Source organism: Quercus robur, chromosome 5, assembly GCF_932294415.1.
Source record: "Quercus robur chromosome 5, dhQueRobu3.1, whole genome shotgun sequence".
In the NCBI taxonomy this organism is placed as follows: domain Eukaryota; kingdom Viridiplantae; phylum Streptophyta; class Magnoliopsida; order Fagales; family Fagaceae; genus Quercus; species Quercus robur.
Genome location: NC_065538.1, coordinates 12889940 through 12903990, shown reverse-complemented (window position 1 = coordinate 12903990; position 14051 = coordinate 12889940). Strand labels below are relative to the sequence as shown.

General features: G+C 34.6%; 2 protein-coding genes and 1 long non-coding RNA gene across 7 annotated transcripts in view; 1 reads left to right on the top strand and 2 right to left on the bottom strand.

Annotated features, from left to right (window-relative positions):
- The window catches only part of LOC126725183 (ABC transporter C family member 8-like), a 67669-nt gene that overhangs the window by 5935 nt on the left and 47683 nt on the right, over positions 1–14051 (bottom strand). For both annotated transcript variants that reach the window (XM_050429730.1, XM_050429729.1), the window contains exon 7: positions 3928–4222. In XM_050429730.1, coding sequence (XP_050285687.1) covers positions 3928–4222 — 295 coding nt within the window. The remainder of the gene's footprint in view (positions 1–3927; positions 4223–14051) is intronic.
- LOC126725187 (uncharacterized) overlaps positions 1–14051 on the top strand; it is a 60752-nt gene that overhangs the window by 3273 nt on the left and 43428 nt on the right. The gene's annotated exons all lie outside the window — the stretch shown is intronic.
- On the bottom strand, positions 6982–12334 carry LOC126725186 (receptor-like protein EIX2). 4 transcript variants are annotated; one of them, XM_050429733.1, is made up of 5 exons: positions 11873–12334; positions 9458–11752; positions 8473–8545; positions 7973–8087; positions 6982–7266 (listed from the first exon to the last, which is right to left on the bottom strand). In XM_050429733.1, the coding sequence occupies exons 1-2, from the start codon at positions 12171–12173 to the stop codon at positions 9480–9482; spliced, it is 2574 nt and encodes an 857-aa protein (XP_050285690.1). In that variant the 5' UTR covers positions 12174–12334; the 3' UTR covers positions 6982–7266; positions 7973–8087; positions 8473–8545; positions 9458–9479. The 4 variants fall into 4 exon arrangements, with proteins under 4 accessions (XP_050285690.1, XP_050285691.1, XP_050285688.1 ...); XM_050429734.1 differs by having other exon boundaries at positions 11885–12334; XM_050429731.1 differs by having other exon boundaries at positions 9458–12333.

Sequence of the window (14051 nt, the reverse complement as noted above, 5' to 3'; positions counted from 1 at the left end):
TTTAAGTAAAATATTACATTTTTTATTTTTTAAAACAAAAAAGAGAGAGAAAATATAAATAATTTAATGATAAGGAGGATGTGGTTGAATTTCAATATTGAGTAAATAGAAGAGAAGAAAAAAAAAATTAAAAGATATAACAATAAACACTAAATTGTCCAAATTATGCTATATAATGGAATACTATTTTATTTTTATCTACTATCTTTAATTTTTTATAATGTAATCGGATAAAATTTAACAATCAAATAGCAAAATAATAATAATAATAATAATAACTTAAAACACAAAACTAAATCATATCAACCTAAATTAGAGTTCTTAAAAACACAAAAATTTATCAACCTAAAGTGAAGATGCAATAAAAAATAAAAATCCACCAAAACATTGAGAGAGAGAGAGAGAGAGAGAGAGAGAGAGAGAGAGAGAGAGAGAGAGAGAAAACCTTTTTGTAAGAGAAAACTATGCAAAGAATGGAAAATAGTGACAAATTTATAATAAGATGGAAGGGATAAGAAGAGACAAATAAAGGAAGATGAAGAGAAAGATGAATAGTAATATTAAAGTAGAGGGTAGTGAGGAGATGAAAATGTAAAGGAAGAAGAAATGTTGAAAAAAATGTAAATATTTAAAAAATAAGTGAATGTAAAAAAATTATAGGAAAATTGTAAATAAAAAAGAAATACATATAGATGTTAAAACCGACAAAGATGAATATATAAAGTCAATAATATATATATATATATATATATATATATATTTGTAAAAAAATAGGAATAAATAATAAATAATAATTATGTGGCGAATGACGTGGCAATAAGGTGGCACAACAGGAACTCAGCAGCAATAAATGTCATGTTTCAACTTTTAATAATATATAGATTAGTTTAAAATATTATTGATTGATGATTGGGAAAGGGGGTTTTTATTTTTACTTTGTTTTATGCTTTGTCAATGGGTATCATGACAACAATCTATAATCGACTTACCTTTGCAAGTAGAAAATTTGAATGGAAAAACATTTGCTTTCCAAATATAATTAAATGAATATAATCTCAAGTTTGGATGGGAATTCTACATAGTTAAGAAAGTTTTTGACTCTGTTATAGAAACTGACAAAAAAATTTAGCTTGAGAAGTGCATTTTTTTTTAATATAGCAAAATTATAAATTTGATATCTTACTCCTGCGTGTCATAATACATTTCTCAACGTGCTTTATTAACAAGCTTATATTAGTGATACTTCAAATGAATGTAAGAACAACAAAGGAAGAAGATACAAAAAGTATTTAAAGTTGTCTTTCAATTTATTGGAAATTGATATTTTAGCATTTATTGGATATTTGAGGATATAAAGGATTGAAATCCTATTTTTAATTTTAATTTAAGTTTGATTTATATTTTCCATTTTGTAATTTAATGTTTCATATCAAGGAAAGGAATCCTAATGTGAAATCAAAGATGAAGAAATAAAGAATTGTTTAAATCTTTGTACACAATAGTTGTCCCGTGCATCGCACGGGTTAGCAACTAATATTCTATAAGTTTCCTGCAAGACTAAACCAACTCAGATTAGCGTAAGCTGCCTCAACATCATTACAATTTAGTGAAATAGTTTGGATGGGGACTCTTTCGGGCCTTTTGGACACAAAACTAGCTTTCACATATATCCCTAGGTACTCACAATTGTTCTAACTGTAAATTCTCTTTTCTTCAGGATATTTCCACTTATGATGAGCTTATTTTTCAGTTTATTGATTTATCTGAAGTTTTAAAACCTCTCTGTGTCTATATACAGCTTATTTTCCAAGTAAAATTGGCCATTGAATTTGCTCGTCCAAGCACATAATTAATTACCTTTGATCCATTACCGATTCACACAAACCCATAAAGCCAAGGGAGCCCATAAGCAAAGCAATTCTTTTAGCATTATAAGATAATTGTCAGGTATAATTGCCATCATGTTTAGACATATTCCAAAACGATACTTTCCCTTGCATTTATTTTGTTGAAGGAGATGATGATCTAGGTGCTATGTCCACGGACCTGGTGCTAAGTCCAAGACTTGAGTCTTGCTTCACAGATATGAAGAGAAGAGAGATTGGTTCTTCAACACATCATTTCATTAAAGCAATGCGCACCGTTTCACTCAATGTTATTAAGCAATGCGCACCGTTTCTTTTAAGCGTTGTTACCACAGACAACCAAACGATGTCGTCTAGCAGAGAGAAATTCAAATGACAGCTATGCATTACTGGTGTTCTTCCTAATCTTACGGAGCTAGATACGCATAATTTGGATCTTAATCTATTCTGTTAGAGTAGAGATTTGTACTATATATATATATAGAGGACAATCACATAGATTTCCTTTCAATCTCTCTTTCTCTTCCTTCCCTTGCTCCTACATTTTCTCCTTCTGATTCTTATTTTCTCATCGTGTCTCATTGATTTTCTTGGTTCACAATCTTGTTTCATTACAAAGATTACAAAGATATAATTTCTTCATATTTAACCATTATAACTGTTTCTCAAGAATCTTGTTTACGTACATATTTATCTATATGGCGAAAAAGAAAAGGGAAAGAGGAAAATCTTTTGAACTGGATTCCATCTGTATGTATAAAAGAAAGTTGGAAAGTGAATAAACACACCATAAGAGAGGACCATGACCATATCACTATCAATAACAGTAGGAACTCTATGTGCTACTGTTATCACCGTGCATTTTGAGAATTCCTGCCAGATAATTCTTTGTAGAATGGCATCTGTTGCAGAATCAATGGAAGCAGTAGCTTCATCAAGAACTAGAATTTTATTCCTTTTAAGGAGGACTCTGCCGAGGCAGAAGAGTTTGCGTTGCCCAGCACTCCAATTTTCACCTTCATCACTCACTGTTGAATACATCAAAGTTAATGAGCAATATTATCCATATTGCTTTAATACCACTCTATAGAAAATGACATGCTTCATTCTTCTAGTTAGTTCTAAAACAGAATCATAAACTGACCTGAAGAGTCAAGCAGACTAGGTAGGCTGCTGATTGTTGCCTTAAGCTGACACTTCTCAAGAGCCTATAAATGAAAAATGTGAGTTGGGTTGCTCCAAACTTGTAAAGAAAAGAAGACAAAATATTACAAAAGAATTTGTTCAAGATGAGAATCAGCAGGCTTACCTTCCATATATCATCATCAGAGTAAAGACCTAGAGGATCCAAGTTAGTCCGCACGCTACCCTTGAAAAGAGTTGGCTCTTGAGGGATGATGCTGAATTTCATCCTTAAATCCTTCAAACCAATGGAGCATATGTCAAGCCCATGCCCATCTACAAGAACTTTCCCGCTTGCAGGCTCTACTAAACGAAATAAAGCACTAATAAGTGTAGTTTTCCCACATCCTGTTCTTCCCACAACTCTGACTCTAGCCCCTTCTTTGAAAGTGCAGGTGATATCCTTGAGAAATAATGGAGAACTTGGACAATATCTTATCTGAAACCCAACAAAAATGATAATTGGAGTCAATTTGATCAATTAGAAGTTGAAATGATTGAGCTAGCGATGTGAAGAACACTATGAAACTTAAGTAGATAAAGCTAAATGGGGGTATGTATGACATGCTTCCTTACCTTAAAGCTTGCAACTCTATCCTACCCTTTGAAGGCCATGAAGACGGTGGCCTCATGTCCTCCACAATAGCAGGAGGCTCTGATGGTATGTGCATGAATTGTTTGATCCGTTCAACTGAGATGATGTAGTTTGATAAGCTGCTATACCATCGAGTCAGAAAAATTTGGGTTCCTGTTAGTAATAGAGCATAAGAAAGAGAGAGTCCCACAAGTCCTGCAGACCACCCAAGAAAGGAGGATTTATGAGTAATATTTTTTGACTGTCTGAAAACTCCTCGCTACAACAAATGGACAGTTATGTTACCTGGAGCTATAAAACCCTTGGGAAGCAACACAAGAAGGAAAGCTGCAGTGAAGAGGGTCAAATTCTGAAGTACTTCTATTCTTAAAACTAACCACTCCATGGCTGCATTTGAATAGAAGAAAAGCCGAGCATCAGAATCAATGAGCTTTAGATAGTTCTCAAAAAACTTGTCCGCCATGTTAAAAGCTCTAATTGTGACCACTCCAAGTGAAGTCTCAGCTGCATAATTCATAACCGGTGCTTTTGCAGTTCCATTTATCCTTATTAGTTCCCTTGCAGAGGGTTGATAATACCCCTTTGAGCAAAAGCAAAAGAGAGCACTTTGTCAGTCCGTTATTGATGAAAGAGGTTAAAAAAATCAAGACTAAATATGAATCATTAGATCTACCAGAACATATTTTGCAGCTACCATAGCGAGAATGGCTACAATAAGAACTTCCCATGTGACAGAAGCCATAATTCCTATTGTAGTCAGAAGTTCAATACTTGCCGCCACTACAAATATTGTGGAGAAAGGTACGTCGTAATCCAAAATACTCAAATCTGATGAAGCCTGCAAGAGAAACAATAAGATGAATGTACAAATTGAGTACAGGCTCTGATTATAAAATACTCTTTCAAGATACATAATACAGTATAGATTTTTTATTTTTTATTCGTGGTCGAGAAATACTTAATCTTACTCGAGTCAAAATCTGGCCAACTGGGGTTGAGTCAAAGAATAACATGGGAGCTTTAAAGCCAGCAATGGTAAACCCGGAGAAAAAGGCTCTGGAAGCTTTTAATCCAAGATAGGCTGCAAGGAAAGACCTTACATATACAAAGAGAGCACTGAGTGTTGAAATTGCAGTGTAGACTCCATTCAAAATGACACTAGTGATTTTTCGGAATTTGAATGCCCAGAGCTAGCCAATATGTCGCAGCAGCCTGAAGACCAACAAAACCAACCTGAGTTACTATGCCTAAGAAAAAAGGAAGCAATCCCTTTGAGTCAATGATATAATCCCAGAATGGCTTCCATCCAACATCATTAATCTCTGTTTCTTCTTCTTCTGTTAGTTGTACTCCTGGTAGATCCTTCACAGCAATCTCACCCTCACTGTTTTCCTTAGTGAGGTTAGACCCTTGAGACACCTCTGGCTGAACCGTATCTAACTTCTGAGATTCTTCTTTAGTTTCGTTATTTGAAGGACCCAGTCCTGTCATTGCATCTCTATGAGCATTCACAAGCTGTGCTGTAACAGCTGTCAAGAGCTCCTCATAGCTTCCAGATTTAGTAATTTGACCACCATTCATAACCTGGAAAGTTAAGAAACAGAATACTATTAGATATGAGTAACAAAAATTTATGCATACAAAATTTAAAACTAAGCTTAACTTTTAGAACTTCTTAAAAATTTGCCAAAAATTTATCAACTTCTGAGAGGAACTCCACTTGGTGAGTCACTAGAATGACCGTTTTGTTTTCAAGAGCAGCCATGACACAATCCTGCAATTTCATATTTTTTTACTTGGTTAAAAAACTACATCAAAGATGAGGATTCTTTCTTGATCCTAGATTTCACATTCATGAAAAAACTTGAAGCAAGTTTCTCTTACATTAAATAAAATTGCAGCTGTATGAGCATCTACTGCACTGAATGGATCCCCAAGGAGATAGATATCCGCATCGTTATAGACAGCTCGAGCTCGTTGAATCCTTTGTTTCTGTCCTCCACTCATGTTAAGCCCTCTCTGACCTATTTCTGTGAGATCACCATTGTTGAAATTATTGATGTCCTTGTCCAAAGCACATGCTTTTATGGCCTTCTCATATTTGGTCTTGTCCATAGGCTTTCCATATAATATGTTATCGCAAATGGTCCCACCTTGGATCCAAGATGTTTGAGAAACATAGGCAATGGATCCAAATGCATTAACCTGTTAGTGAGCAATAAGGACCAAAATCAGTGACAAAAAATTCAGTTGCAAAATTATAAGCAATCAGTCAGTTTTTAACTCACTGTTCCAGAAATTTTTGGCATCTCCATTAGTACAGCATAGGGAAGTGATGATTTCCCAGCCCCAACTGGACCACAAACAGCAACTTTCTGCCCACATCTTATTTCCAAGTTCACATCTCTTAGAGTGGGAATCATTATTTCAGGATCCCAACTGAAATTGCCTGATTGTATCTTTACACTCTTATCCGACTTCTGAAAGGGGATTCTCCTTAATTCTTCATTTTTCAGCTCATCATCAAGCAGAAAAGCATTGAGACGATCGAAAGATACCTTCACTTGGACCAAAGAAGAAAGAGCTTCTGGTATCATTCTCACAGGATCTCCCATACTCCTCAATGATGCAAGGACTGTGAAGATGGTGCTAGCATTTAGAGGGGCACTTCCAAAAATAATACATCCCAAGAAGACCACTGAAGAAATGATGGTTGGAGACATCCAATACAACAATGTGCCATAAGTCTTTGCAAACTGAGTTTCAGCCAACCATTTGAACTCATTTTTGCAGACAGATTCAATCAAATTCTTAAATTTATCTTCCCATGATTGCAACTTTATGATCTTCATACTGTTTAGGATCTCGGAAGTGGATCTCAATCTTTCATCTTGGGCAATCATAAACTGAGTTTGACACTTCTGTAGCATAATTGCGAAAGGCACGTTAAGGAGTCCACATACGAGAAGAGGAACTAGACCTATAAGTGCACCAAGACCCACAACCCATAAAAGAATGCCAATGGCTAGGAAAAGTTGCAGTACAAAGCTCCATGATGAATGGAACCACCATGGAAATTCACCCATTCTATAAGCATCAACTGCAATATAATTCACTATCTCCACAGTTGAGTGCCTTCTCCTTCCTAAGCTAGAAAGCTTTAACTGCTTTTGGCAGACTGCCACTAAATTTCAATGCTATATGTTCTTAGTAGAATTTGAACATTCAGAATTGAAATCAATACAAAAGAGAATGCCCACCAAAAAGAGTTTAGAAGACTGATCAATTTGGACCATTGAGAGAGCAAGGAAAGTGTAAAACAGATTTAAAACAGTCCTCTAACAAAGTAAACCAACCAGCTCATATGATTGAATTCATCATTTTTGGCCATTAGATTCCATAAACCCATAAATAAATAACCAATGCTACGAAGAGCACAACACAGTGAAACTACCACCAAGACGCAATCTTTTCTACTACTTCTTGTAGAACATTTTCCTATGATAGCTATGGTCAAAAATAGGTAGAAAGCACATAGGAAGAATAGGTTTACACCATCTACAATTGTTCTTTAAAGGCAGTAAGAACCCAAATAAAGTTCTTAACAAATCCATGAGATGCCCCCTGCATATACATCAAAAGAGAAACCGTAAGAACAGCAAAGACTCATGCTAGAAACACAAAAAAGTTGGAAAAGTCAAAACAAATAAAATAGTGATGCAAAAGTAAAAGCCAATGAGTTTGCCAAGAACACATTAACTGCAATTCATTGATAACAAAGCAAGAGACCAAACAATTGAAGAAAAAAAAAAAAAATTTAAGCAAGAGAACAAACTACTGAAGAAAAAAATTGAAAAGAATATTCAAAATGGTAATTCATTTATTGCTTGAAAAATTATTGTACATGCCATAATAGGCAACCGTTTTTTTTTTTTTTAAACAAATGAGAGTGTCCAAACCTCTTCGTATTTCTAACTATTCCCTCGAGTGTATTCAATCCCCTCATCCCACATGCACCAGGTTATTGCAAGGAGGAATCCTATGAAGGTGACCACAAGATGCAAGTATGAGATTTCGAACCCAAGATCTCATGGATATCATGAGATCTTAGGAACTACTAGCGGTTATCATCAATTTGAAATGAACAATATAAATTCTTTACTTAATTGTAGAAGAACAAAATCTATAACCCAACTTTTCCATCTTTTATAAAGAAGAAAAAAAAAAAACTTCTATAACCCAACTCACTGCAACACATGCTTACTTAATGGTTATTAAGGGGGAAGGAAACAAGAAAACCATTCACACAGAGAAGGAAGACTGCATGTACCAAGTGAGCTCCCCAAGGAAATCATTGCCGGAAGAACTTCTATGGTTCACTTGGCACCTCTAGTAGCGCACCAGCCTACTTAGCTTCCTTGTAGCATATTCCCATCAAATAAATGCTGTCAGAATCATCAAAGCTCAACCAGTCACTCCCTTGTCATCATTTTTTTTTCATGTTTGGCACATTATTTCTTTGTCTGATTGTGTGTCATTTCCTTGCATTAATTTGCTTTAATTAATTTGACCATAACATCAAACTCCATATAGTTACTACTTCAAACATAAGCATGTATATCAAAATAATTGGGTAAAAAACTCATTCAAGAGGCTAATAAAAACCAATCAAATGGTCTACACTACTGATATGGTCCCTATCTTTGCACATTAATACAAACAACATCCTTAGTGAAATTGGCTAGTACCAATAGGCAATAGCCACATATAGTTCGTATGCAGAGGTAACAAACAAGATAATTCAGACGACAAAGTTATAGTTACACTGACCTGTCATATAGAAACAATATATTTATGTCTGCTTCAACTTGTAAATGTCTTGGATTGCAATAGTTTTCACAGCCTGTGAATATCGTTTGCGAAAGAGCAAAAGGGTCATACAAAAGCACCAAAAAAAAAAATAAAGAAGAAGAAGATAAGAAAACATTGCATAAATGAAAGGAAGTTTTAAACTTTATGATTAATATTGTTATCAAAAACCCAATTCAATTCAGTAACGGTCATAGATTTGGCTCAATTGAGGGCCTCTTGGAGTTTGTGGAATTGAAAAGTCATTGCGAAATAAATCAATGAGTCCAGGAAGCACAATTTTTTGTTTAGTGACCAGAACTTTGAATTAATGCTGATGGAGAAATAATTCTTCCTTAAATGAATTGCAATTTTCAATAATAGTGATGTGAGTATAATAATTCTTCTTTAACCTCAATTCAAAATACATCATGTTGAAATTCTAAGAATTCATGTTAAGTCCACCTCTTTGATATTCTACTAGTAAATCCTCCAATTGAATTGAAGCTTACAGCATATGAGGTTATAACTCATGCTTTGCATCCTATTTATAATAATAATTATAAATAAATAAATAAAATTCTACACTACATATTTGATGTATTATGTATATGAGTCTGTCATAGTACCACTTTGTTCCTATTTTGGGTATTTCAATGAGTTCCCTCTTTATCCGCTTCAAATGTCTCTAAACAAAGTTTAGTGGTAGCCCAACAGTAATGGTATCTATTGCAGTACTCTATGTCTACAGCTCAAGCCACACCTCCCCCTCCCCTACTATCTACCTCTTAAAAGAAAAATGTCTTTAAACGAAATATAAACCAAGGCTAAAGTTATGTCATATTAGTGAAATAAAATCCAAATGACCATCACATTTAGCTATGAATTAAATTGTATATTCAAAGTAGTTGACTACAACATCAACATGAAAAAAACAATATTAAGGACATATAACTTGAAGCAATACCTTTTGGCTAGATAACGATGCCTCACTTACTAAGGTGGACTCTTAGCTTTTCCAATAAATTCATCTTTCTCATTGCAGTCACATAAATCCAATCTTTTATTTCATCGGCAAATCTAAAATAAGCATGCCTCCAAGTCCTATTAAAGAAGAGAGCTCCGCAAATTGCCCAAAAGCCAGTTGCAAATCCAACTCCCATACCAATGTAGAAGCTGGAGTTTTTAGAATCATCTTCAACATTGCCAATTGGTGATCTATTCAAAGATTGTTCCTCAATTGTGCAGCTTTTTGGAAGAGGATCACCACATAACTGAGGATTTCCAATGTAACTCTGGGCATCAAATGATTGAAGCTGAGTACTTGAAGGAATTCTACCCGAGAGGTTGTTGAATGACAAATCCAAGAGACTAAGAAATGTCATATCAGACATGCTTGGAGGAATTTCACCAGATAAATGATTTCGTGAGAGATCAATTGACTCTAACTCTTTCATACTCCCAATTTTTTCTGGTATCTTTCCCATCAAATGATTTCGAGACAAATTCAAAAAACGTAATTTGGAAAGATCAGAAATTTCAGCAAGGATTGATCCAGACAAGTTGTTACTTGAAAGGTCTATGAGCCTAACTAATTTAAGGTTCTCTTTGTATTCCATTTCTTTCCCTTTGGGAGCCAACTGAACATGCTCAATATAGCATAAATGTATATATGAGCATGTATAAGGCATATAATAAAATGAAATAACATCGGAAGAAATAACATCGGGATCTGGTAATGCCATGGCACTAATATTTTTCAAGCAGTTTGGTATAGATCCTGATAGGCTATTATTGGCAAGATCCAATACTCTAAGAGAAGAAAGTTGGCATATTTGTTGAGGTATATAACCCTTGAATTCACTTGATCTTAGACGGAGAACTGCAAGATTTGTCATTTCGCCAATCCATAGTGGTATGATGGACAAATGATTTTCACCCATATCAATGAGACTCAGAGTTGAGCACTTTTTCAATGATGAAGGAATATCTCCATAGATGCTATTGTTTTGTAAACGCAATGATTGGAGGTTAACTAAAGCCCCCATGGAGTAGGGAATTCTACCTACTAGATTATTGCTCCCTAAGTTTAAATGGATCAAAGACTGCCAATACTTCCAGCAGTGAGAAAGTTCTCCTGATAAGAGATTGTTTGATGCGTCTAAAATCTCTAATTTATTCTTTCTAATTTTCTTTTGGCATAAGAAAGTAGAAATGGGTCCATAAAATGAGTTGTTAGCTATATTGAGCACTTTGACAGTAGAACTCAAAAAAATGTCTGATACATCACATTCTATGTGGTTGTTAGAGAGATTGATAACTGTAATGTTTGAAGTCCAATTCCAGAACCAACCCGGAGCTTTGCCTGAAATTCCTGACATGGACATATCTAAAAAACTGAGGGATCTTTGTGATTGTAGCCATGAAGGAAATTTAGGACCTATCTTGATTGAGCTGATGGAGGCATAGTCAAGTTGGAAGGGGGGGTCCCAATTGGAATTGAAATTAAAGAACAAACGTGTTTTAGACATATAGAGATGCTTTAATTTTGAGAGTCTTTGGAAATGCCCTTCATCTACGGTACCTATTAAAGAATTTTTTCCGACATACAACATCTCTAACTCAGAGAGAAGCCAAAGACTGTTTGGAATGGTGCCATTCAACTGATTTTGGTTGAGGCATAATATTCTCATACGAGATAAATTCCCAAAGGAAGAAGGTATAGGACCATTTAAAGAATTAATTCCGAGATCAAGATACGTTAGATGCTTAAGTTGGCCTAACGGCTCTGGAATTTGTTCAGTTAGCTTATTGAGACACAAGGATAGATATTCTAATTTCTCTAAATTGAAAATGCTAGGCGGTATATTGCCTTTGAAAGAATTGTTGAACAGAGCAAGCCCTAAGAGGCTTGTACTGAGATTAGAGAACCAATTAGGTATCTCATGATTGAAATGATTTCCAGAAAGATGAAGGAATCGAAGAGACGTGAAATTGACAAATCCAAGAGATGGATTCAGGCTATCAAGCTGACAATTTTCCAAGTATAGCTGTGAAAGAGATGGGAACTTACTCATTATTTGAAGCCAATCAACTTCTTTGTGAAGGTCAGCATCACTTAGTTCAAGGTATTGAATGGCAGAGAGACCAGACATCCAACGAAGGTTATCTACATGAAGGTCAGAATTATTTCCAAGAGACAGATAGCGAAGGCTTGAAAGGTTCCCAAGTTGATGAGGAATGATTCCACAGAAGTTAGCGCCTGAGAGATCAAGATGTGTGAGAGTGTACATTGAACCAAGGAAAGATGGGATCGGAGTACAATTAAAGTCATTGTAACTCAAATTCAAGTAATTCAAATGTTCTAATTGGAGCAACGAACCACTAATCTCACCGCCTAACCTCATTGGATAATTGAGGTGGAGCTTAGAGACTCGGCCAGTTTTATTGTCACAGAAAACTCTGTCCCACATACAGTAATCTTTATGGTCAGACCAGGATGACAGGACGCGTCCATGATCAGTGAGACCACGTTTGAGCGTTAGAAGGGCTTGCTTGTCTTTTTCATTGCAAGAGACACTTGAGATTGACTCTGCTTTGAAGAAGAAGAAGCTTAAACTGAAGGTAACGGAAAGGAACCATACTAAGAAAAGCACATGATGAGTTGCAAAAGAGGCAGCCATTGTAACAAAGGAAGAGAAGTTTGAAGGAAGAAAATCTGAAGTGTGAGTATATTGTAACTAACTCATCATAATATATATAGTGATTCTCGGCTTCTGTCCAATGCTACTAGACATATTGGATTACATACATGTGTTTTGGACACATGTTCGTATCCTGACGGTCCAGTGACAGCCACTGGATAGAAGTAGGATCCATTCTTGAAACCCATTCTCAGTTTTCTTATTATTATATTATAATCAAGATACTAGTGCTTTTATATTATTTTAAGCCAAGACCCACAAGCATCAACGCTAACCACTCAAGGTTATGAGATGTAGAGTCCATTTGGGAAGATATTTATTTAACTTTGTAGATTCTTTTTGGTATTATTTATAAGTCTCATTGTACTATTAGTATTATTCATGTGTCCTATTGTACTATTCAATTACCTTTTAACTCTTATTTTTCTACACTTTCAACAAATTTTTTTTAATTTTAACTAAATAAATTATTCCCAAATGGACTCGTAGTGTTAGGTTTATTTCAGAACCGTCTTTCACATAACAATGTAGAGATTTCCCATCAATATCATAATCATCATGAATTTGAACTATTGAAATTTTTTTTTATTGGGTGACTTGTTAACCATTAATCTATTATGCAATATTTTCCACCGTCTGACATAATTTTCATGTAGGCCCAAAAATTCAAGTTGACGAAATTGTTTTGGAACTTAAGGCTCATTATTGAGTACAATCTCAAGTCATGTGTATATGCTCTTAATGACATGATTAAATTAGTGATAATATATACTTTTTGCCAAACCCCTAGAGATCAATGCTCAGCACACATAAGTGAAGAGATGTAGTGTTAGGTTCATTTGACGATCATCTTTCATGTAACCGCGTAGAGATTTTTCATCAATATCAAAATCATTAAGAATTTGTCTTATTGACATCTTTTTTTCTTTTTCTTTTTTTTAGTTGGGTGACTTGTTGACCATTAATCCATTATGCAATATTTTCCACCTTGTGACATAATTTCATGTAAGGCTAGAAATTCATGAACTTAAGCCTCATAATTGAGTAGAATATCATGTGAATGTGCTCTTAATGACATGAATAAATTAGTGATAATATTGGCTTTAAGCCAAACCCCCAAAGATCAATGCTCACCACACACAATTGATGAGAGTGGTGTTAGGTTCATTTGACGACTGCATAGAGATTTTTCATCAATATCTAAATCATCAAAATTTTGATTTATTGACATCTTTTGTTTTTTGGTTGTGTGACTTATTGACCATTAATTTTCATCTAAGACCATAAATTCATGTTGAGTACATTTGTTTGGAACCTAAGGCTCATGATGGAGTAAAATATCTTGTGTATGTGCTCTTAATGACATGATTAAATTAGTGATAATATAAGCTTTAAGCAAAATCCCCAGAGATCAATGCTCACCACACATAAGTGATGAGATGTTGCATTAGGTTCATTTGACATCCATCTTTCAAGTAACCACGTAAAGATTATTCATCAATGTCAAAATCATCTAGAATCTGGCTCTCTTTTTTTGACTTGTCGACCATTGATCCATTATGCAATATTTTCCATTGTTAGGAGCGGCTCTACTTGTTAATCAGGGTGGTGACTGCCTTGAGTTGATTTTTTTTTTTTTATATATAATACCTTAAAAAATTAAATTTTAAATTAATATGTGTTGCTGACCACCCTAGAAATAATTCTTGACCACTCTAAAAAAATCTTGAACACCCTAAATAAAAATTTGAGCCATAAAATAAAATTTTGATGCAATGAAGATTGAAACAAAAAATTGTGAGAAGTGCTATGTTCAAAACATTTTCACAAATAAATCCTACGTGGCATATTGTTACT

Excerpts from the sequence above, each read along its gene's own strand:
- LOC126725186 (XM_050429731.1), bottom strand. The coding sequence starts at position 12,173 with ATGGCTGCCTCTTTTGCAACTCATCATGTGCTTTTCTTAGTATGGTTC.